Raw genomic sequence first — 25746 nt, forward strand, 5'->3', positions numbered from 1 at the left:
TGCTCCTGTGTCGGTATGTGGGTTAACAACTGTGCAAAGAAAAGCCTCTAAGAATGTTGGGCCTTAGCAAAGCATGTTCACATTTGCAAACTCACCAATACATTTGATGCCATTTCCGACCCAGCCTTCTCTGCAGCTACACCTGAAGCTTCCCGGGACGTTGAGACAGGAGGCGTGCATGTCACAGTTGTGGGCACCAATTTCACACTCGTCCACGTCTGAGAAGCCACAGTTAATATGAGGAAGATTAAATACAAAGCTAATTAATTCTACTTCCAAGTATAATTCTGCATAGGTAGGATTTGAAAATCAATACGGAAACAGCCAAAATGGTACAGAGAAAAAAGAACATCAACATCATTTTTATTTTTAATTTTCGTATTCTTCAACAAGATTTGGAAATTCATGATGTAAGCCAAACAGGCCTTTTCCTAGAGGAAACTTCCAGCCACTTCTGGTAAGAGAGGGATACTGCCGCCAGGTAGATATGTGTGTCAGGCCCTCCCCACATCGCTGCCTGGGCCCAGACAAAACTCCATGCAGAAGGCATGGTTATAAATGTCAGGAGAAATCGTATTTCCAAAATGAGACTCTCCTATTCTTTCCTATTCATATTTATTACATGTGTTTCATAAAGATTAAAAGAAGACTGACTTTTAAAATAATAGTGCATTCTTGTCATTTCTAGAATCAATACAGTGTAGTATGGAGTTTTTGAAAACTATCATTTTAGTGTGTATCCATCTATTTATTTGAGAATATGTAACATTATTCACTGGAAATTTCACCTGGAAAATAAACAGTATGTATATATACACACACATGTACCCATACACACAGATAAATATATATTATACGTGTGTGGAGAAACTATGTAGTTTTGGTTCCCCAAAACTTTCTAGAACAGAAAGAATAATCTTTTCTGTCTGGCTAAATGATTATACGTTGTAGATGCTGAAATCACATGCTCTCACACACGTACACATACACACACGCAGGCACACAGAACTATTGGCTTTGCATCAACATTCATAGCACTGAACACGCAAAGCACCCCCTCTTCCTCGCTCACCTGTTCCTGGAGGCATCAGTTAAGGGCCAAGCTACAGTCCAAGCCACCCACCACCTGCCTTGAGCAAAATGCCCCACAAGGGTCTTAAACTGAACAATGAGGAAGTTCTTGTCCAAACCACTGACCTTGAGACTTCCTTGCACATTTTATGCTAAAGGCAGAAATGTATTTAACAGAGAAAGGAAACAAGAGACATAGTGGGTGGGGTGAGCAAACAAAGTGAAGAGACAAGAGAGAAAGTCATCTGGGGCTGAGGGAAGAGAGGGCAAAAGCACGTAGAAAGAGAAGAGGGAAAAAGAGAGGAAATGATGGGGGAAAAGGAAGGAAGGAAAAGGGTCTACCTAGAAATCTACATGAATTTTTGTGCAGTTAGAAGGGCTGCAAAAACAAGCAACGACTAGGATCTCACAGGTCTGCGGTGCTATGTCCTGATGTCTGTTTGGGCCATGCTCCTCCTAAGAAACGGAAAGCTGCGAAAACAAACGGCCACACAGGAGCCACTCGGGACACACTGCAGGCCCACACAGCCACTCCGTGTGCGACCAGAGAAGACACAGACCCATGCACACGCTCTGGGGCTGGTGCCATCGTGGTCTGACAGAGGCAAAGGAACAAATGATGGTCAAGTTGGCCTCTGAAACAGGAGAAGCCAAAGCACAAGAGGGTACAAGTTTGAGACCTACCTGTGCATCCTGTGGTCCCCTTCTTGACGGAATAACCCAGCTGACAGTGGCAAATGAAGGATCCCTTGGTGTTCTCACATTCCCCAAACATGCAGATGTTTGAATTCAAGTCACACTCATTCACATCTAGAAAATTTATTTTCAGTACTTTGGTTAATAATTGTTCATCCTTGGAATTCAAAAGCTCTCTTTTACACTCAATAGCATAATGCTGAAACATACAGATAAAAGTCAGAATGTAATAATATATGTGCAAGACATAACATTATTTCTTAAAATTATTTCCAAGTAATTCTTCCATTTCACCTTTCGTATCTTGTATACGGTAGCTTGAATCTTAAAATAACTGAAAAGACTGCTCCCTTGCATGCTTATGTGTGTGTGTGTGTGTGTGCACGTGTGTGCATGCAAATGTGTGCATAGGATTTAGCCCATTTTTAGGGTACCCACCAATGCATGTTTTCATGTCCATTGAAGCCATGAAGCCATCATAGCAGAGACAGCGGTACTCTCCAGGAATGTTGGTACACTGTCCCCCGTCACAGATATCAGGGTTATTTTCACACTCATCAATATCTGACGGCAGAAAATTAACATGAGATAAAAACAAGAATGACCTTTATTAAGCTCACATATATATTTTCTTCCCACCCAGATCCACTCAAAGTATCTGGAGCGAGACCTGTAAGAAAACATCAGTGAAGTGTACAAGCCTGCATCTTTTCCGTTCTGTACCTGCGCAGGACCTCCCGTCTGGCATCAGGGCATAACCCTCGCTGCAGCTGCACTCGTAGCTGCCTTCTGAATTAGTGCACCGCGTGTCACAGCCTCCATTCATTATCATACACTCGTCAATATCTGTGAAAACAACATCGCCACCACATTAGTCTGTTGGGTCTACTCCCTTTAAAAAAAAACAAAGATAAGCAGTCATTCTTCTCTTTAAACAGATAATACTTAAATGGCTTTGCAGTTTTCTCCCCATTACTGTGTTGGTTTATTGTTGTATTATGGGTCTTTCTTAGCTCTCTACTTCCTTTTAGATATCATTCCATTTGACCTTTAGTCTCAGTAGGTCTAAGATTAAAGAACTCAGAAATATCACAGCTATGGAGTTTTGGGTGTTTTCTGTGATAAAACCAGAGATCCCTCTGCAAAACCACCAAAACAATGGCATCTTACAGCCCGGTCCCCATCTTAGATTCATGTTTAGGACACGGGACTTCCCCTGGCTCCATTATAATACACTCAGTGCCAGAAGCTGTCCAAGGCTGACTTGGGAAATATGAGTTCTAGATCCACCCAGCTGTTGCGCACCTGTGCAGCCCTGTCGGTCTGGTGTGGCCTGGTATCCCGGGTTACAGGAGCACTGATAGGTTCCAATCATGTTCACACACTTTCCATTTCTACAGAGATTGTCGCTCAGGGAGCATTCATTTATATCTGTGAAAAGATACACAAGATTAATGTTTTTGCAACAACCGCATCACTTAAAGTATCAAGAAATGTTGCACGGAGCACAGGTCTCCAACGGGGTGTGTGTTCTTTTTTTGTTTCAGTTTTTAAGAGTTTTCATGTTTATTTATTCTTGAGAGAGAGAGACAGAGCATGAGCAGGGGAGGGGCAGATCCAGAGAGGGACACAGAATCTGACCCAGGATCCAGGCTCAGAGCCTGATATGAGGCTGGAACCCACCAGCTCTGAGATCATGACTTGAGCCCAAGTTGGATGCTTAACCGACTGAGCCACCCAGGCGCCCTAATGTTTATTTATTTTTGAGAAAGAGAAAGAGAGAGAGAGAGCGCCAGAGCAAGAGTGGGGGAAGGGCAGAGAGGGAGGGAGGCAGAAGATCCGAAGCCAGCTCCAGGCTCTGAGCTGTCAGCACAAAGCCTGATGCAGGACTCGGACTCACGAACCATAAGATCATGACCTGAGCCCAAGTCGGACACCCAACCAACTAAGCCACCCAGGCGCCCCATGGGGTTTGTGTTCTTCAGGGGGAAGAACAGGAGGATGTAAGATAACCTCCTGGGTGTTCAAAGAAGATGTTGGAATCTTTGTTTCTATTATTTCTATCTAAAATGGTACTGTCCAGTAACGCTCTGTACAGTGATGGAACAGTTCCATATCTCCGCTGTCTAATACACAGCTGCTACTGAGAGGTTCAAACATGAACAGAATGAATGAAATTCATTTTTTCAATTTAATTTTAATTTTTTAAGAGTGAGCTCTTTGCCCCATGTGGGACTTGAACTTGCGACTCCAAGCAAAACTGACTGAGCCAGTTGGGTGCACCAGGAATTGAATTTTTCATGTTAATGAATTTTAATTAAATTTAAGTGGCCACATGTGGGTGGTGAACACTGGAACACGTACATTTAGCACATGCCAGAAGTAAAACTTACTAATATTTAATATATGAATTTACACTGGCATGCTCACCTGGTCTTTATTAGACGGTTAAGAGTAGCCTGAATTGCATGAAGTAACCTGAAGCAAGATGGCTGACTCCACAAGTCACAGGGGCTGATCTCAGGGCCCTCGCCTGTGTGTGTGCTCAGTGTACCTTGATAGGTGGATCTGTGACACCTACTTTAAAATAAACTAACCCTTACAGGAAAGGCAGGTGCCTGATAAAAATTTCTGCAAAGATTTGTAGAATCAAGTAGTGCCATTAACACAATTACATGAGGACAGCAAGGAAAATAGTAGAGTGGAAGATTCCCTCACACAAACTACTTGTGAGACATGATATATGGTAAAAACACAGACAATAGAATCAGGTAAAACAAGACCTTCAGCCCAACTTCTCAAAATCACCAAGAAGACTATGTGACATATGGATTTAACTCTATGATCATTAAATGCGTATTTTATTAAATGCACAAAAATATGCATCTTATATAATATTCCTTTGAGGGGTGCTTTTCTCAGCTATAGGATCCACAGAACCTAACATAATAAACTGAATGCGGAAACAGATCTGTGATTCACTGCATCACAATGAACAAACATTCTGTAATCATCTGTTTCAAAAAATTCCTGGGGCGCCTGGGTGGCTTAGTCGGTTAAGCGTCCAACTTTCGCTTAGGTCATGATCTCGCGGTTCGTGGGTTCGAGCCCTGCGTTGGGCTCTGTGCTGACTGCCAGCTCAGAGCCTGGAGCCTGTTTCAGTCTGTGACTCCCTCTCTCTCTGACCCTCCCCTGCTCACGCTGTCTCTCTCTCTCTCTGTCTCTCTCCTAGAAATAAATAAAACATTTAAAAAAAAAAATTCCAGTATCACTGCTAAAATAAAATAAAAATATTTAAAACTTTTAAAATTCACCTATAAAAATGTGTTATGTGTATGATTTAAGACTCACCTAATATATTAACAAAGCGATATAAATACGGTTTATAAATAAATACATGCGTAGTATAAAGGTATGCTCAAATTTCACTTTGAAATGGGGCTGTGTGATCTGCTCTATCTTAAACCATTTCACCTGCTCACACTTGCAAGAACGATTTTTGGTGAAGAAAATGCTTTCTGCCTACATCAAGGTTTTCAAGCTAGTATCCAGAGCCCTGTGAGCACGGAGGCCTCTATATACTTAAGGAAAGCAGTAGGATGGAAAGCTCAAAGACCAGCCGCTGGTGCTCTCACTTCACCCCTGCCTCTCAGCTTGGTGGGCCAAGAGACCAGATCTTTCTGTGAGAAGATGGGGAGGAGAGAGCTCATGTGTTCACACACACACAGGAGCAGACGCCATGACGACAGGCATGGGGAGCAGACTCTGCTGAGCAGATGGTAGGTGGATGCACAGGTGAGCCACCAGGGAGAGGCCCTTTCGACAAGAGCCACTCTGTCCTCCCTGGAGGAGGGAACTACGCGGCCTTCCACAGGGTCCCTCATGCAAGATCCTTTCAAGTGTGCGTGTAACCAAGACAACGTGGGCTCCATTGAGAGTGTCACTGAGGCACTCTCTAGGGACACAATGGAGGGGGCTCTGAAGTTCCAACTTTAACCAGCTAACATTTCACATGCCACGGATGACACGTTTGTTAAACTCAACCCCTGATCTTTAGAATCTCAGCACCAAGTGAGCTGAGTGGGCTTAGTGCTTGTGGAGAGACTCACCCACACAGTCCTCACGTGACGGTGACAGCTCGTGTCCCAGCGGGCAGTCACACTGAAAGCTGCCCTCCGTGTTCACACAGGTGCCACCCCTACAAAGGAGAGGGTTACGTTCACATTCGTCAATGTCTGAAAGGTAAAAACGTGAGATCCATTAAAGAACTCTGAGAGGAAAACAGTCACGCATACAGCATGGAAGAAAAAGAATTATTATTCGAGTTAAGTGTGACTCAAATGTAATAAGACACAGCTATAAGAGGAGATGGGATAACGCTCCCCTCACATTTTCTACTACCAGGAAATACACGGTAAGTTTTACTCTTAGAGAGTGAGTTGTTGAGGAATTTACTCATATTGAAGCGAGTGTGCTCACAAAAGATAAAAATAAACCATTTGTTTCGTATCACCCTTAACTCCAGATACCGTACATTGCCATCCATTATCAGTAATCAAAAAGAAAAATCATAGGCTGATCATCTTCTGTGTCCCGTGTGGGAGTCCCACGAGTCACGCAATATTAAACAGCCGACCAAAAGGTAGACGGTACCAAAGGAATTTGTAATAACACACAAATGAAGAAAATAACACGGAGTTTGCATGGCTGAATATAAACCTGGGGTCACCACACAACATCACGTGTGTTAAATGAATCCCTTGTGAGCAGTTAGTCTGTGTTGGTTTCAGATTCTATGAATAAACAGAACCCAGTCCCACTGTCGCTCAGGCGCCAAGAGGTTGGGGCTCCCCAAGAGTTATCTAGGAGCAGATTTCCTGTCTGACATTCAAATCTGTTCTCTCTCTCAGCACAGCGCCTTGCCAAGTGCACTGCTAGCAGCTCTGTGACATGCCAAGGTCAAGCTATCTGGTCTCTTGGCTGCCGAGCGACGAGCTTCGGCACACTTACCCATGCAGTTCTTCATCATCATGAACCCACTCTCGTAGCCTTCGAAACACTCACACTCAAAGCTGCCAGGCGTGTTGACACAGATTCCACTTCCACAGAGGTCAGGAGAAATCCTGCACTCATCAATGTCTAATGTGCAGGGTTTAAAGGAAATTTAAAAAAAAAAAAGAAGAAAAGCATGAGATGAGCAGGTATTCAAGAGCAGGGAGACGGGTGCTGCCTTCCCAGGGCGGGTGCGACACACTGGAGATGCTGGAGAAGGCAAGGGCTGGCAGTATGTGGGTATGTTTGCAGGAGGTAGGCTAGGGGCCAAAGGGGTCTTAGGCACATTCCTTTCCCCAACTGCCAAAACGGTCACGTGGTGCCTTTTTGCCTGTGAGAACTCTGGAATTGTGGATTTCTCTTGGCAGCTTCGAAGTGATAACAGCATAGGGCGCCTGGGTGGTTCAGTCGGTTACGTATCCGACTTCAGCTCAGGTCATGATCTCACAGTTTGTGAGTTCGAGCACCACATCAGGCTCTCTGTTGTCAGCGGGGAGCCCACTTAGGATCCTGTCTCCCTCTTTCTCTGTCCCTACCCCATTGTGTCTCTCTCAAAAATAAACATTAAAAAAAAGAAGAAGCGGTAACAGTATGAGCCAGACAAGGCAGGTGGTGCGGGAGGAAGCAGAGGGCACGTGGACTGAAGTCCCAGGCACCAAGTGACAACGTGACAGTTCTACAACACTAGCCCTCGCCCACCGCAGTAGGAGTATATTGGGGCTGCTGCCTGAGAGCAGGGGCGGCTGGCGACCACAGAGCACCCAGACAGCCTCCGAGGCAGACGTGGCCAATGAACCTTGAGCCAGAGAGCATGCCTGTATGGCAGGGCTGCGAAACACGCCCCAGATTCACACTCAGATGTGAAGAGGCTAATGACTTGCTTCTCAAAATAAAATATATTTGTGTTTGTTGCTCTTGACAGATGACAGTAAATAAGAATCTTCAACAGCAGTGTTTATATGATCAAAACGAAGGTTTTCTGAGAACTATCCCATGCCTATCACTGAGATTTTTTAATAGAGAAGTCACGTCTGTAAAATAAAATCCAGAAAACATGACGTATTTAAAAATGCTTTTTGTCACAGTAGGAACAAATGCTTTTCCTGGCATGTCTTTATTCTGAGGAATTTTAATTCTGAAGTCTTTCTATCAAGATTTATCAGGGGATAACGTGTACATGCTCTCTTGGGAATGTGTTAGTCTCAGAAAGTCAGATGCTTGCTCTTGGCACTGACCTTTATTTATTTCCCTAATTGTAGGCAATAATGAAAAACATTGGAATACTTCCTTTTACACAAAATTCTTTTCTTTTTATTTTATTTTGAGAGAGAGAGAGAGGGAGAAAGTGAGCAGGGGTGAGGCAGAAAGACAGGGAGGTTCAGCGCAGAGCCCTATGCAGGGCTCCAACTCAGGAACCATGAGATATGACCTGACGCGAAATCAAGAAAGAGTCAGACACTTAACCAACTGAGCCGCCCAGATGCCCCTTAAACAAAATTCTAAACAAAATTCATTAATTCATTTAGGCGATTAATGATACGCATGTTAACTCTCTAACAATCTATCAGTGCCTAGAAACTGGTAGTTAGAGCCATGTGAAGAACATGGAATAAATTTGTCGGCAGAGGAGGGACACATTTTGACAGCTGTGGTGTGGAAGGAGCCGGATGATGTGGAGTGTGGACTCTAGAACCAGATTCCTAAGAACCGGTGCTGGTTCTGTCACTACCGGGTGAAGAAGCTTGGGAAAGCCATTTCACTTCTCTGTGCATCAATCTCCATCGCTGTAAAATGGGAAGTACAGTACAACCCACCTGAAAGGATTAACTGAATCATATTTGCCAAGCGCTGGGAACAGGGCCTGTCTCATACAGAGCACTGTAGCTATGGAAGCTGATCTCTGCTAAAAACTGGTATTTTGGGGGAGGTGGCTTAGAACTCATCCCTGAAGCATGTAGAGGAAGTCTAACTTTAAAGAAGTGGCATCAATGGAAAGACAAGAGATAAAGTGCACAGGTGAAGAAAAATAATGCATTTCAGAGTAACTGGATTGTAGAGGGTAATAATTAGTGCAAGGATGGAGGATGGGTATGATTACTGAGGATGTCAAAACATGGGCTTTAAAATATTATTTTAACATCTATTTATTTTGGGGAGACAGAGAGACAGAGTGGGGGAAGGGCAGAGAGACAGAGAGAGACACACACAGAATTTGAAGCAGGCTCCAGGCTCTGAGCTGTCAGCACAGAGCCTGACACAGAGCTCTGAACCCACGAAGCATGGGATCATGACCTGGGCTGAAGTTGGACCTCAACCGACTAAGCCACCCAGGCGCCCCAAGACGGGCTTTAAATGCCATGAAGAATGGCAGTCAACAGTGTCCCACTGTCCCTTCACATTACATACTACCACACTGCAGTGTGACCAACAAATGTGTTTCTTACACAGTTAAAGAAGGTGAGTTTCGGAATCATTAAGTAACTGGGCCAGTGTCACATCAGAAAGAAGTGGAGTCAGAACTGGAAGAACACTGTTTTTATCCAGGTTTAAGATTGTGGGAGTCACTGAAAGTTGCTTTGGGGGGAGCAACACATGGTGGTTGGTGAACATGAAAGATCAGACTGGACAATCAATAGGACGGCAGATGACGGAAAAAAACTGCCATGCAGATACCGCCATGTGCTGCCTGGTTCCCTTCAGGAAGCAAGGATTTACTGGACTTCCCCCCTCTACTCTTGGAGGTGTTAGTGGCACCAAGTCCTGAGATGTAAACTATCTTCAGGAAATGCCTCAGCTAAGAGGACCCTTCCTTGCAGTCACACCCCTTTCTCTGGGCAGATGTATCCAAAGACTAACCACGCAGGTCCATAAACGCCTAGCCCCTCTGTCCTAACCCACAATAGCTGTTGACAGGCCATCTTAGATGCAGAGCTCTCAGTGCGGTGGGCAGAGGACCACACTGGGACTGATTGCCGCCCAGCTGCCCCCGCTTCCCACTCCTGCTTTCTTCCCCTCCCTCCTCTGTGTCGATCCCAAGAGCAATCCCTAGTGAACTTTCTGCACGCTGATCTCTGTTTCCTGAGGAGCTGGGCCTGCACCTACAAAACGAAAGTCTTGAAACAGCTACTGTGATGTAAGATTACATATAATTTATCCACTTGTCTGAGAGAGGGAGAGGTCAAAATTAAGTCTGAGCGTCCTGAGTGAAGTGACGCTATTGCCCATATGAGGAAGCTGCTAGGTGGTGGGCAGGGGGCCTGGGGGGTGGGACACTGGGAAGCTGAAGTGAAGAGGGGCTGCGGGACGGCAGGTGCACATGTGGAAGGGCTCTGAGGCAGCACAGAGTTCAGAGCTCACACCGTGGAATCAGCTCAGCAGAGCCCGTCTGCACAGGCATGATGGTGCATGCAGCGGTGAGGGGCAGAGGACTCTGGAAAACGCCAACGGCAGGAAGAATCCGTGAAGATGAGAGAAGAAACATCAGAGGCAAAGGAGGAGGACCAAGATGGGAAGTATCATGGAGACCAAGACAGAAGAAAATCAAGGAAGGGATACGGCCAAGCAGAGAGGTCATGGAGAATATGCACCAACGGAAAGAAATTCTTTTAAACTCCACAAAAAGTGTTTTGTGACAGACTGTAGATGTGCCTGAATGAGGGACAGCAAAACTCAAAATTACATGGGCTCTACAGGAGAGATGAGAGATAAAAGAAGGGACACAGGATGGCAGCATGAAGGTAAAGATGGTGGAGGAAATGGTGTGAACTTGTTTTTGGGCCCAGGAAATTGATAGGAAAGAGGGCTACGCTGCAGAGACAGGAGGCAGCCTGCTGACCAGGGGGGAGCAGGTGTATCAGAGGGGACAGAACACGGAGAAGGGGAAAACTGGGGAAGAGGAAATGTCACTCCCAGAGAGAGAGGTGTGCAGGAAGGGTTCTGGCCATGGGAGTGGATGTCCAGAAAGAAGAAAGTCAGTGAGCAGACATCTGAAAGGGTGTGCAGGTCAGAAGAGGTTCAGATATGGAGCAGAGAGGGAGCACCTGGGTGGCTCAGTCAGTGAAGCAACCAACTCTTGGTTTCAGCTCAGGTCATGATCTCAAAGTGGTGAGATCCAGTCCCACATCAGGCTCTGTGCTGACAGCACAAAGCCAGCTTGGGATTCTCTCCCTCCTTCTCTTTCTGCCTCTCTCTCTCTCTCTCTCTCTCCCCCCCTCTTTCTCTCCCTCTCAAAAATGAACAAACTTAAAAAAAAAAAGAAGTGGAGCAGAGAGTCAGTCAGAGACCTGAGAGGTGAACAGTGTCACTGAGCCCTGCTGAAGGCAGATGCATGAGGTACAGGCAGGCCTCCGCAGACCAGCCACCTGAGCACCAAGCAGGAAAACCATGTGCGGGTAAGGAGCTGGGCAGCAGGAGACGCAGATGGTTCAGAAATGCGCCAGGATGGTCTAGGTGGGGTGAGGACTTGGTGACTCCAGTACCTTATGCCACAGTAAGTGAGGAAGGGCTCAGAAGCGTGTTTCAGGGGGAGATCATGAAGCAGCAGCAGGGGCGAGGACAGGAGAGAAGGAAAATTTCCAAGGAGAGTATGAATAAAGAGGCTTTTGAAAATAAGATTTTGGAGATAAACTTCAAGTGTTTGGAATAATTTATTTAATGTAATAGAAAAATTTGGACTTTTTTATCTTTTTAAACTAAAAGGAGATGTTGATAGGGATATGGATGGCAACTGGAGAAGAATTATGAAGAAAACTCTTTAAAGATGAGAATAAGTTAAAACAGCTCTACTAAAAACTTAAAAATTTGTTAATATATATTACATATCATTTACACAATTGGTATAAATGATATGCAGTATGTACTTATCTTTAGAATTCATTATCCTGAGAATCAAATTTTTATGTTGTTCTCGATGTAAGACAAACTAGTGTTTTCATGCTACCGTGTAGGTCTTACAAAACCTTGTTTGGAGAAGTGATTTAAGAGTAGAGGTAAAAAAAGAAAAAAAAAAAAAAACCGAAAAGCAAAACATGGGCTTTTGAAGGCAGGACTTCGAAACCCAGCCAAAGAAAGAGAGCCAGGGTTTGCCAAGTAAAACATGAGCAAACTTACCTGTGCAGTTTCTTTCCTCCACGTCTAGAGCAAAGCCACTGTTACAACGGCACTTGAAACTCCCAATGGTATTTCTGCACTTCCCATAGGTGCACATCCCAGGAAAAGCTTTGCATTCGTTGATATCTAAAAGCAGGACAAAGCAGGAATGGTGAGCTGGCTGATATAAAAAGAGTAGGTTCACTGGTTCAAGCTGAAAATCTATTGCGATGAAAAGTATCATACCCAAGTAGAAACGGGACTCTTAAAATTTTCGGCCATCACATGGATGCTACACAGAACATTTCAAAAGTGAAAAAGATTCTGCATTTAAAGAGTTCTGACCTCTTCCTTTCTAACCAATTGTTTGGTAAGGTTTAGGGGGGATAGGGAACATTTTGCTACATCAGGGCCCCACCTAGTCAGCTGGGCTAAAGACAGCAGAGGTGCGTGTGCAAAGATGTAGGAAACGTGAGATGAGTGGCATGTTTTACAACTTTCCTTTAATACTCCTGGGCCATAAGGTAGGCCACAGATCATGTTTAACAAAGAAAATAAAGTGGCGAAATGTGCTTAAAGCCAAACCAATTCTGAAAGAACATGGGAGGTGAGCTTTAAGTGGAGAGACATCAAAGCGACCCAGACAGTTACCTTTGTAAAATGGCCGCCCTGTAAGAACGTCCCCTCTGTTGGCAAAGCCTGGCCCCCGGGGGCACAGGGTCTCAAACTCCTTGGTGCCAGGTTTCGGGCATTCCTCACACTCAGTGCCCCAAGCTGCCCCAACCGCACAGCAGCAGGCATCCATGCGAAACTTTCCAGGAACAGGATGGACGCATTCATCTTCATCCCACTTCAAATAACACTGCTCCATGCGGATGTCTACACGGCAAGTGAAATCACAGTTTGAGACTAAAGTGTCACATTCATTGATTGTTCATAAACTGAGTTTTCGCTTGGCACCTGGCATGATGCCAACCAAGCTCTGGAGATACGATAATGGATGAGAGACAGGGTCCCTGACCTCCTGGAATGGACTCTGTAATGGATACTCATTAAAGAGAACAAAGGTGAGTTCTTCAGGAAGAAAAGGTTCCCTTGTGACATGACTCCTTCCTATCATCACCTATGATCCTTTTTTTGTACTGTTCATTTGAGAAAGAATAAGATAATTGGAGTGACAGATTCTTCTTGTTTGCTGAAGTGCTTACAGTGGCTTGTGACCAGCTGCTGTGTCCTAATCAGAAACAGTAAATGATCAACTGTAATTTATTTGCCAACTTGGGACAACTACTAGAACAGCTTTACAAAGGAAAAAAGGTATTTTTGCATTTCAAGTTACTTTTTTTTCTGGTCAAATTTACCTTTTGCATCATGGTTTTTGTCCTGAATTATGTACATCTGCCCTAGTAAGGGGCCAACTTATTTGCTTAAATGTCAAATTTTCCCTTTAATCTTGAAACATACCAGGACCTTAGATTAATCAAGAGTCACAAAATAGGATAAATTAGTGTGGAGTGTAAATCACACATTTATCTGTTAGTCAACAGAGTTTTTGATCAAACTACAGTCAAACATTTGGCTATATGGATAATGGATACCAGGCTAAATATGGATAATGAGATAAAAAAGGTTTTCCTTAATCACATCATATGTCTTATTTGATAATGGTATTTTAAGACATCAAACCCTTTCCTAAACCTCACAACTGTTTAATAGAGGATAAGAGATCCCTCATGGAAATATAAGCATAAACAAATAAGTATCTTTACTATTTTAGTTACTGTCAATGCTAATTCTTCCAAGTGCTCAAGCAAAGGCACCATAAACTTTAACAACCTCCTTTAGCTTATAGTTACAAACATTTCCAAGGATGGTAGCTACAAAGTGCTATTTTTAAAGACACAAATCACTGTGGTAAATTTTCATTTTGACTTGGTAGACTATCAGTATTCACAGTAGGGGATTCTGCCTTCTATATCTGAACCAACACCAATCCCAAAGCCAGGCTCTCTGCTAGTGTGCAGAAACAACAGTAATCCACAGAATATCATGATCTCTACGCAGCCAGGAGCTACTGTCAGTCACAGCCAACCCCATCCAGGGCAGTAAGGATCTTAATAAGATATAGAAGTTTTATTTGGGCACCCTGAGAACTATGGACTGGCTCAAATGGTTTCTGAGGTCACTGAAGTAATTTGCTCAAGAAGCGAGATTAACTAAAATAAATAAATAAAAAGCATCTGAACTTCATATGTAACAAGTTATGAGAGGCTGGCAGAGAAATCCCATGTCTTTGCTATGCAGATCCATATCAATATTTGCCTCAGGAATCAAAACACTGTTCACTGGCCACATCTGGCCTGGGAATGTTTCTACTGCCTGGCACAGAAATTAGCATATGCGTTTGGAAACTTGTGGATGGTATATGTGCTCTCTCTAGAGTTTGCAGCGGTCCTCAAGACTCCTATTACTAACTCACTCATTTCTGTTACCTGCCTGGCCCCTGAGAGTATTTGAATATGGACCTGACTTAGGTCAGTTTCTATCAGAGCAGTTTTCCTCGATTTCTGTTCTCAGGATATTTTACATTTTCAAATGTTCGTCTCTTCTTGAAACTTCCTCACATCCCCAGCCACAATGTATTTTTGTAGCACAGTTCAAGTAGTGAAAAAAGATTTAACGCAAGTGTGAGAATGAAGACTCCAATATATCCTTTTAGAATATTATAAAAGGCTTGATTTTGAATAATATTATCAGGAACTTTCTTTGTTGAGTGACAATTTACAATGACTGATAATATCTCTTTATATATAGGCTCCTTTGGTTACTGAAGGCAATTTGGTATTATTAGTCATTTGACCATACTGATATTGTTATTTGGGATCTTCAAATGATACTTTACTTTTTTTCTAACTTTTGTAGATAATTTAGTAATAAAATTCTGAAAAGAATTTTCCTTTATTGTTAGACTTTGGATGTTATAATTTCTAACCAATTCCATATGATTTTATAGTCATACTTTGTATCTGAATTTAAATACAGTTAAAAATCAACAAAATGAAATTTGCATTAATTATAATAACTAATCTGTATGGTGTTGCAAACATTTTTTACTACTAACTTAAAAAATCACCGATATATTTAAATACCTTAGGGGCACCTGGTGGCTCAGTTGGTTGAGCTTCCTACTCTTGATTTCAGCTAAGGTCATGATTCCAGGTTCATGAGATCAAGCCCCACACTGGTTCCACACTAAGCATAGACCTGCTTAAGATTCTCTGTCCCTCCCTCTCTCCCCTTCTCTCTCCCCGCCTTTGCCCTTCTGCACTTACTTGTTCCCTCTCTGAAATAAAATTTTAAAAATAAATAAAAATAAATAAATACCTTAAAGATCTTTGGCTATAACACTATCAATGCTCATGCTTTGTCTACAAACTTAAATTTCAAATACAAACCTATATAAAGTTATTTTGGAAAATAATTACTGTTCTATAGCATATTGGGGGAAAAATACCATAATTAAATAAAAAATTGCTTAGATACAACACAGAATTAAGAAAAGTTTCTTTTCTAATCATGAAACTCAGATCAAGTCAAAATGACATTGATAATGATAAGGTCAGTTATGTATTTCTGTCCTAATGATGTTCAAAGAGTTTCCTCATTTTAGAGTTTTACAAAATAAAGCATTAAAAAAATTTAAACTCTCAGGTAGTAGAGGAAGGACTAGGATTGGGCAATATTTAAAAATAAGTTTACTTACTTATTTTGAGAGAAAGAGTGAGTGAGCACAAGTTGGAGAGGGACAGAGAGAGAGGAAGAGAGGATCCCAAGCAGGGTCCAAGAGTCAGTGCAGAGCCCGATGTGGGAGGAATTGACAAGCCGTGAGATCATGACCTGAGCCGAGATCAAGAGTCAGATGCTCAAACAACTGTGCCACCCAGGTGCCCCACTGGGCAGTGTTTTTAAAGAGAAACAATAACCCTGTCCTTGACTTCCTCAATGTCTTGTCTAAGAGTGTAATTTCGATACTGATAACTGTTGACTCTAAATATTAGTCTCCAATTTTTCTTCTATGTTCAAAACATACATAGTTCTCTTACTCCATTGGCCAATGGAAAAGATTGACCCTGCCTAAAATACCTGATTAAAGAAACCAACTTTTGAGATAACTGACCAGTACCAACTTTCTGTATTATACAGAAACCAAGTCATTTAAATACATTCACTTTAAAAATATTCTCTAGTGATTTTCCCCCCCAAAATAACTCACATAAGGCCAGTTTCCAGCTATAGACCCAATGGTTTTGAAGTGGTCAATGCCCAAGAAAGAAGAAAAATTCACCTCTGGTTTCATGCATAAAATACAGGAAGATGTGAGTCTTACCCAGACACACACGGCCAGTCCCATCCAACGTAAGGCCTTCAGGGCACTCACAATGAAAAGATCCTTTGCTATTGACACAGCGTCCATTTGGGCAAACGCCAGGAAATACTTCACACTCGTTAACGTCTGCAGGGAAATGAAGTGAGCAGAGGGATAAAAGATGTTAGAAACAGAAAAAGCAGGTGTAGTCTTCCCATATAGCAGATTCAATCTGCAGTACAATGTGGATTATTACTTGACTTGAACAGAAATATTCCACAATGCAACCACCGGGTTTCCTAGGTACCAGCTGTGATAATTACCATGGCCTTGCCCATCCATAAAACAGCCCAGACATGCTCCCTTCCCAGCTGTTTTGTACCTTAACGCCTCATGGTGATCTCATGAAAATTTACCCACCAGCATAAAAAAGGAGAAGTAGGGTTTTCCAAGAGTATTATTATAAAGCATTCATTGATTACACTGTTCTTATTGTACTTTCAAGGTTTTTAAAATGGATACATCTCGCCAAAGTGAGTGTCAATGTGACAGATCATCCAAGTATATTCTCACCTTCACAAGAAACACCTTTAATCCTGGCAAAGCCTCTTGGGCAAGCTGTATCTGTGAGAACAACACAACTTCATAAGGAAAGGAAACATAACTGTTTTAAGTTCAAGAAGCAGTATAACAGAATCTAAGTTGAACTGAATAAAAACCACAAGCTGGGGTTTTAGAGGCCAAGGCTCTAAATACCCTCTGATCAATTCGGTAGAGCATATGACATACTGTGGTAACTGCCATCATTGCTGACCCACACTGAGATTCCGATAGTTGTCCTACAATTCAGTTCTGCTTTTACGTGGTCTGCTAAATTACAAATAAGCAAGTAAACAGATGTAAAGCAAAGAGACATGATCTACTTGGACACTTGCAGATACGGATCCCAAAGGATGCTGACAATCACTTAGCAGCTAGATTCCAGCTAGTTTCCTTCCTTGTCGAAGGTGCTCAGAAGGTCTACTTACAGTAAAGATAGAAATCGAGTACATATTTCAACAAGCGAATGAACTTCACCAGAAAAGACATTTTAGGGAGGGTCGTGATGTTATGGTCTTCCACACTATGTAAATACACAGTGACACAGGAGCCTGCCTACGTGAAGGAGCAGCTTTCCTGTGAGAAGCCCAGCCGGAGCCCTGGGACAGCCCCCTACCTAGTTCACACCGTTCACAGGGGCTGCCCCAGGCAGCTCCGAGCGTGGCGCAGCATTCGGATTTCAGAGTGGCTCCATTAATGTTCACCTCACAGCGGTTGTCCTGAATGTTCAGCCAACACGTCCCTTTCAGGCTGTCTGAAAAGCAACAGGAAGGGATGGGGAGCTCTCATCTCTGAAGACAATACAACTCAGACACAACAAAGGCAATTTTTACAGTATTAAACAAGAGCATTATTTTAAAAACGTTTCATGCGTATCTTTTGAACGTATTTATGTGTACATGTATTTTAAATATACTATCTTACATGGAAGCCAAGTATTATACCATGTACATCTTACAGGATATGATAATTTTTACAATTAAATATAGTGCTACTCTATGAGTGGTCACTGTCGTCCAAGACTTTATGCTGCTGGTATTAACAAACACCATGCATTACCATGCTAAAATCATGACTTGTGTGGAATACACTCATAAGATTTATCTCTTGTGATAACTGCTTTGACGTTTAAGGTTTTACCAAATAAAATGCCTTAAATAATTTCCTTTTCTTATAATCCCCCACCAAACATACCACACACAATTTACGTTCTATATGAGAGACACCAGCATTTCTCTAACTGAAGATATTTATTTGATGAATAATTTATTTTAAAAAATCTACAAGATGAAAAAGAAAAGAAATATCACCAGGACACTACCATTAAGACACACCAGGGCTAATAATATCTGATGGATTTTCCTTCAGGCATCTGCCTTCACATACCCTATATGCAGCTTTATCTCTAGCTCAAAAAGGAATGCATGCTGGTGGCAAACTATTTGAAGAAACAGAAGAGACCATATAAAAAGGACGTGTGTCCAACTCTCTAGGGGCATCTACTCTTTTTAGTCTGTCTCCACATCAAATTTAAGTGAGGATCTTCCTTATGTGACTGCTGAATAGCTCATTTTGTAATGGTGACAAGGAATCTGGCAAAGTTGACGGGGCAAATAGGAGTTGGGTTAAAAGAAATCATACATGAAGCTGTCCTCAGAGCACTGTGGCTCTCAGTTCAGGGTGCGTGACACCGCCAAGGCTCTTGTTCAAATGTGGACTCACGAGTCTGCAGGTGTGCGGCCCAGGAGCCTGAGGAGTTCACAAAACTCCTCAGGTAAGTGCTACGTGGGTGGTGTATGCAGCAGTTCAACAAAAACTTAACAGCCTAATGAAGCACACGGCCTTGGAGAACAATAAAGAAAAAGGTATATTCCTAGACTATTTACCTTAACATTCACTTAATAATATGGGTAGAGCTTACTGCTAGGTTCAACAATAAAAATAAAGCATAATGGGAAACATAGAAAGAGAATTAAAGTAAAATTGGCAGGTCCTGGACTGAAGACCCTGTGGTTTCTGAGTCCCCACTGAACGCAAGCAAGGTAGGAGCAAGTCAGCTGTTGCCCAAGGCCTTGGGGCCAGAAGTGAAAACAAAACAAGTAATTGCATCCTTGATGACACAAAGAGGGATGGGGAAAAGCTGTGGAGAAGAGATGGATGCTCCCTTTGTTTTTCTCAGTTTTGAGATTCAGTTTGGGTGGAAAATTGTGTGCAAATGAAAAAGACTTTTTCATCAGACTGTATCGTGTCTCAAATGAAAGGCTTTTTATAGGGCTTTTCCCATCTTTATTTATTTGCTTGTTAAAACAGCCTCTAAGGTAGGTACAATTTGCAGAGGAGAAAACTGAGGCCTGCAGAGGTCAGCCAGTTGACCACAAGATCACCCAGGTAGAATAGTGTCAGTGTCACAATTCAAAGTCACACGCGGTTTGATTTCATAGCCTTCACTTTATAACATCATGTTTATTTTGGCTGGCCCGGTATCGACACTTAAAAGTTACAAAATCCGCTGATACACATACCCATACATACAGATTCATTTCTCTTGCTCTGATTATTTTTTTGTGTGTATATAGACATACACACATCAGATGTAGTTATGTAGTTGTGTGGTTAGGGGCTGGGTGGTAATTCTGAAAAAAATAAAGCAGGATAAGCAATCTTGAGGGTGTACGTTGGAAAAAGACTGTTGTACTGACAAAGGTAGTCAGAGAAGACCTGACTCACAAAGTGAACTCTGAGGGAAGACTGTAGGATGGCAAATATTGAGAAGACTAAGGTAAGATAGAGGCTACAGTAATAAGCAAGAAGAGAAACAGTGTGGGCTTGGATGGGAAGTTCTTGGTGGTAGTGCCGAGAAGTGGCTGGAATGTGGATAAATGTCAAATGTAATCAACAAGAATGGCTGATAGATTCAATGTGTATTTCAAAGAAAGGCATCAAAGATGACTCCAAGGTTTTGGGGGCTGGTGCCGATGGGCAAAATGGAACTGCCATCTGAGGAGTCAGAAGTCATTCCGGGAGACACAGGTTCAACCCAAAAGATGGCAATTAGGTTTTGGCCATGTCAAGTTTGAAGCATCTATTGGACATCCAAATGGAGGCAGTGTACAGACAGATGGAAATCAAGTCTGGAACCAGTGGAGAGGCTGAGGGAGGAGAGGAACACATGAGGGTCAATGCAGAGGCCATCCAAGCCTAAGTACAGACACGAACCCAAGAGGTCCATGACTGACCACGGGGACCTGGTAGCTGGAGGCCAGGGGGATACGGAAGACATAGGAAACTGAGAAAAAGGGGTCAGAAAAGTAAACTGAGAAGAGAAGGCCAAAAATGGAAGATTTCTTGAGAAGAGCTGAGAGAAGACCACTGCTACCAGGTGAGGTTAAGAAAGAAGGAAGGACCACTGTACTGACACCAGGGAGGCCACTGCCCTTGTCACCATCATCTCCATGTAACTGAGGACAGCATGCGGACACAAGTCAAAGATGAGGGAAATTTGTCTGGGTCACGCACAGAGCCATCCAACGTGGAGGAGTGTCATGAAGGAAAGATTAATCAAATGTAGCGTTCTATTACACTGAATCATCATCAACCAGAATACAGTGGTCTCTTCAAGCAGTTTACTGAACAGTCTGTAATTAATTTACACTTAGGGAGTCTGCAGAATATATTCTAAATATCTAAACATTCTAAGTATCTAACCAGTTCCTATATGCTCTAACTTAATTTCAAATTAGTAATCACATCAGGGAGTTTTTATTCAGTTCTAAATAGAGACCCTTGGCTCCTATCAAAGAGCGGTTTGCAGGCTGAGCACTGAGTAGAACCACTGTCAGTCCTATTAAAATTTTCATATTTTTCCTGTTGTATGTGTTACAACCTATTTCCGTTTTAAAGCTATAATTCTTTTTCAGTGGGAAAAAAAAACCCAGATAAAATAATGTCTAAAATTTTTAAGTGTTAAGTAAATTTCTTTCCAAGTAGCTCTAGGCTGGGAAATTCAGTTTGATCATAACCAATAAAAACTCATAACACACCAGCTGAGAAAAATATGGTGGTGTTTAGTTGTCCAACATACTGACTTGAGAGTAAAAAGTCTTTGTTCCTTTTTCATTAATAAATAGAAAGATAAAAGGCCAAAATAGGAGAAGTCTTTATGATGAAGCAAAACCTAAGATACTTCTGATGTCCAAGTGACATACAGGTTTAGTTTTCTGAGACATTAATTAATTCACATTAATTGACAATTAACTGGCATTAATTAATGCAGAGTTCATTTCCTTTACACAATAAAATGACTCTATTTCAGCTGGCAACTGTGGCCTAGCAAAAATATTTCTGCTTCCCCCCCATCCGACTCCACCCCTCCCCCAAAGGAATTCTCTAAGAAAAAAAGTAGTGCCCCAGGCAGATGGCAGTCTGTTTCCTAATATGGAAAGCTGGAGCAAGGCTCAAATTTCAGCAGCTGTACCTCACTGGGAGCTGAAGAGCTGCCATTTCCAAAGGGAAGGTTTTCATTGATAATTTTGGACTTGGTCATTTCTCTTCATGTAACAAACAGATACTCTAACATCCACCTCAATGGTATGAGCATCAGACATAATGAAATGAAAATACCATTGTCTTTCACTAACACTCAAATGACAATTCATACTGGCCAGATAACAAAAACTGACAAATAATCTGACACTGTGTAAAACTGAAATCCCGTCTTATCTGGAAATATATATATGTAGTTTACTTTGAAAGTGGATACTAGCTAATCCTGTGAACTGTCCTACCTGGGCCGAAGAAGCCACAGACACAATGGACAGGACCAGATGATGGAGTCAGTTTTTCCCATTACACGTGCTGCACTGCTTCTTGCAGTAAAAGATAGGACGATCTTGTTTTATGTACACCCTACTGTCATTATCACAAACTGACCTTAAAGGTTTTGAGACATGTAAAACGATGCTGGTGTGGAAGATTTGGAATCTTTCTCCTTAAGAGATTTCCAAAAGCAAGAAACGTTATCTTTTCTTCCCTGGGCCTTTCCATGTCTGATTGATGGGGGAAATGAAAAAATAATAAATTCCTTCTATTTGTTTAAAGTCCTCAAATTCTTGTCCTGTTAACTGAGTCCAAATTCTATCACAGTTTTGTTCTGAAGTGTGTTATAAAAAGCATGCAGCAGGGATTTGATGGTCTTGGTTCGTAGGGCATTCTGGAGTAGCAAACATAAATCTGTGTGTGGTATGCAAATGTTCACAGTCTCCAGCATAATATATCTACTCATGTGACAGAACACTTCTTAGAAGCTAACAAAATTCAGGAGCCCATCCATTTAGGCTATCATGTTTTACTCCTATCCCAATAATGAGAGCAAACCACTCAAGTAACTCCTAATTACCAGCTTCCTGTAATCATGTTCCATTTTCATCCTCAGTAAGGTCTGCGGTCTCTACTTATGTTGGCAGTGAAGCTGAAACACCAGCCCTGTGTATGAATCTTACCAATACAGATCAATCCTGTTGAGCTGAGTTTGCTGCCAGGAGAACATTCACAATTGAAAGATCCAAGGTTGTTCCTGCAGGCCCCATTGACACATGGGTTGCTTTCACATTCATTTATATCTACAATCCAGGAGGAAAAGATTCTGTTAGAATTGCCATGTGTTTCTGGAAAATATTATTCCAACAAGCCATGCTATGCCAAAATGTCTGGTAAACTTGGCTCTTGCAATTTTAATATGGATCTAGGAGGCATAAAGTGAATGGGGAACGGAGACACGAATTTTACAGCACAGATACACACAGACACGACTAGGGGCTCAGCAGGACTATAGGAATCAGCCCAATCTTACGAAAGGGTTTAAGTATGTTACTTGTCACTACTTCACTACAGCTTTACACAAATTGGGACTGATTTCCCCCACAGTAAGATAAACTTGTCCTGTGGGAAATCTCAATTCTGAATGGATGGAAAGCAACCATATTCCTGGGTACAATGTGCTGGGCACAAACAAAGGTTGGCTGTTTCTGTCATTTGTGGCTCTGGGAGGTTTTAGAAAAATTAAAAAAGCCCATGTTAGAGACAATGTATCACAATGCTGGCTTTCATTCCAAACTCCTGGATACAAATCAGGAAGTAAGGGATGAAACTTTAATACTGAGTAGAGCATTCTCTTTCAGACTTTATCTACCTGCCTTTCTCTTTCAGCCTGTTTACATCTACACGTTTGGTGCCAATACTTTTTTTAAAAACACAAATGACTGGTAAAATAAAAGAGAAGAAAACTTTAATTGCTTAAAAGAGACCACTACTGTCATTAACCTGCTTTGAATCCTTAATCAAATCAGCATCATCTACATAATCACTATTGCCAGTCATAAGTAAACAGGGCACACCCATGTTCTCAATGGTAACTAAAGCAATTGTCAAGCCAATAAAACTAGTTTAGCAGGAGTTAATTACAAATAAATACAAGTTTCAGTCAAAGTACTAGTAACAATATCCAAAACTGACTCCCAGTGTAAATTCAACCACTCAATTTAAAGAAAGGATACATTGATTTCTTTTTGTACTTGGTAAACTGTGTGAACACAGGTCAGTATACCCCAAGGCATTTTTTGTTGCTGTTGACCACTAGCATTTCTGAACTCACTGGGGTCCTTCTTTTTCTTCTTTTTTGTCTAAACATCTCTTTGAATTAAATATAAAATACTATGTTGAGGAAAACATAAAAATAACTGAAGGGCTGCAATGCTTACTCTTGAACACCCAAGTCAAATATAAATTAAATTGGTCCTAAAAAGGCAGGGCTCACTGTTGATTTGCAAATCTATGGATTTGAAATGCATATTTAGAAATCAATGTGGAAAAGAGGCATATACCTTCCTTGCTGCTTCACAATTACTAAGGAAGTAACCATGTACTAATTTAATTCTCAAGGTAGAAAGTGAGGAAATATGAATGCATCTTTTTTTTTAATCAGGTTGTTTGCATCAAGAAATCCTCTTAAAAGAAAAATACAAGAGCAGGTTTTGTAAACACAGCACAGACTTAAAATGAAAACATCTATTCCAGAATATTGCAATTCTTTTAGTAAGAACAACATAAAGAGGGAATCAGAGAGCCAAAAAAAAAAAAAAAAAAAAAAAAAAAAAATAGCAGAGAACTAATCTGAGGACAAACTATATATAATTCACCTATGAATTTCATTTGTAAGGAGCTCCTAAAAAAAGCAAAATGTCAATTATCATATAATTTGAAATCCCTCTTCTAAATTAAGCAGTTATGAACTCCCAAACTAAACACACACAATGACAGCTACAAATATCAATGGTTTAATTTTTCTTTAAATACAATGTTTTTATGTCACAAGTGTCATGCAACCAGAAATTGAAACAGTTCACTGGACATTCCTGGAAATAAACTTCAAAGCACATCTGGCTTACATTTAACTAGTTATGTCACTGGAAACACAATCTAAACCACAGCGCTTGCTGTAAAAATGTTAACTTTCACAGACTCGCGGAGCTCACACAAAAAAAGGAAAATAAATTTTTTGTAACTTTGGTCCGAAATATCATAGAAATTTTATTATTATTGCTATTTATTATTTCTTAAAATCGCCTGTTGAAAATATGAATGACAAGCAAAATTAGTGGCTGGAGTAAATATATACAGAGAAAGCTGGAGTCTCCAATGAATCTGCTAATAATTCCCTGCCCAGTCTTTGGAAATTAGTTTAGAAAGGACAGAATAAAGAGAAGGGCTTCAGGCAGACACATTTCTGCATTGGCAGAAATGAGTAGACCCAAGGGAAAAAGACAATCATGGCCTTCAAATCTTTTTTTAAAACAACTTAATAAAATGCAAATGACTTAACAGTGAGGGGAAAGTGAGAAATAAGCTATTTGGTTTGGTTTCTCACAATAAATCACTCTTATTTCCACAAACATCATTAGGCTAGAGCCAAAATAGTTTTCTATCATTTCTCTTCTATTTATATAACATGAGCTTCTTCCTTATGAATGACAGATCCAAAATATATTTCGTATTAAAGAAAAGGCTTAGATTTATCACAAACAGTTATCCTTTGGACAAAAGTAAAGAGCATACATTCTAACCAACACTGTTGCCTGCTTTGATCCTAATGTCCCTCTTATTTATGCAATCAGCCAACCATTCGCTTAAACACCATTGGCTCCTGCTCTTTAATCTTCCTATAGGCAGGTGAGTCCCTGCCTTTTATTTATGTTTTGGTATCTGGGCTCCTTTGGACCAAATGGATTTAAAGACACCATCCATCTCGTTCCCATTATGTGCCTCTCTCAAGATAGCACCAAAGGGTATTTTGACTATAGGCAGGGAAGCCAGTTCATCAACTTCCCAGGGAAACCAAGAAGGTATCCTAAGCTGATCGCTCTTTCAGAGTTTCCTGACATTTCAGAGAAACTTATCCTCAAAAATACAAAAGATAAAAGTGATACAGGATAATGGGGAGGAAATGCAGAAAGTTGGGAATAAAGAAAAAAAAAACTACAAATTTTGAAATCCCTTCTCGATTCCTCCAAAAAACCGATGGAGGAAATATGACTAGAATTTTTTTTTTTTTTTTTTTTTTTANTAAAAAATTTTTCTCAGAGCAATTCTGAGTGGATAATAGGTGTTACAGGTGGGTGGGAATGGGTGCTAGGAAACACTGGAGCTGAATATACTGGTGAAGCCTGAGCTACTTTAAAAAGACAGCTTTTGGGGCGCCTGGGTGGCTTAGTCGGTTAAGCGTCCGACTTTCACTTAGGTCATGATTTCATGGTTAGTGGGTTCAAGCCCCGCGTCGGGCTCTGTGCTGACTGCTAGCTCGGAGCCTGGAGCCTATTTCA

The 25746-nt window shown here is 41.5% G+C and overlaps 1 protein-coding gene across 1 annotated transcript in view; it reads right to left on the reverse strand.

Moving 5' to 3' along the window:
• Window positions 1-25746, reverse strand: part of FBN2 (fibrillin 2) — a 255390-nt gene that overhangs the window by 64744 nt on the left and 164900 nt on the right. The window contains exons 19-31 of the mRNA XM_077768864.1: window positions 22372-22491; window positions 17490-17627; window positions 16847-16897; window positions 16295-16420; window positions 12559-12786; window positions 11929-12054; window positions 6778-6906; window positions 5877-6002; window positions 3073-3198; window positions 2491-2613; window positions 2206-2331; window positions 1756-1881; window positions 96-218 (exon numbers count right to left, since the gene is read on the reverse strand). Coding sequence (XP_077624990.1) covers window positions 96-218; window positions 1756-1881; window positions 2206-2331; window positions 2491-2613; window positions 3073-3198; window positions 5877-6002; window positions 6778-6906; window positions 11929-12054; window positions 12559-12786; window positions 16295-16420; window positions 16847-16897; window positions 17490-17627; window positions 22372-22491 — 1668 coding nt within the window. The remainder of the gene's footprint in view (window positions 1-95; window positions 219-1755; window positions 1882-2205; window positions 2332-2490; window positions 2614-3072; window positions 3199-5876; window positions 6003-6777; window positions 6907-11928; window positions 12055-12558; window positions 12787-16294; window positions 16421-16846; window positions 16898-17489; window positions 17628-22371; window positions 22492-25746) is intronic.

Source organism: Crocuta crocuta, unplaced genomic scaffold (genome assembly GCF_008692635.1).
Source record: "Crocuta crocuta isolate KB4526 unplaced genomic scaffold, BGI_CrCroc_1.0 scaffold64, whole genome shotgun sequence".
In the NCBI taxonomy this organism is placed as follows: Eukaryota; Metazoa; Chordata; class Mammalia; order Carnivora; family Hyaenidae; genus Crocuta; species Crocuta crocuta.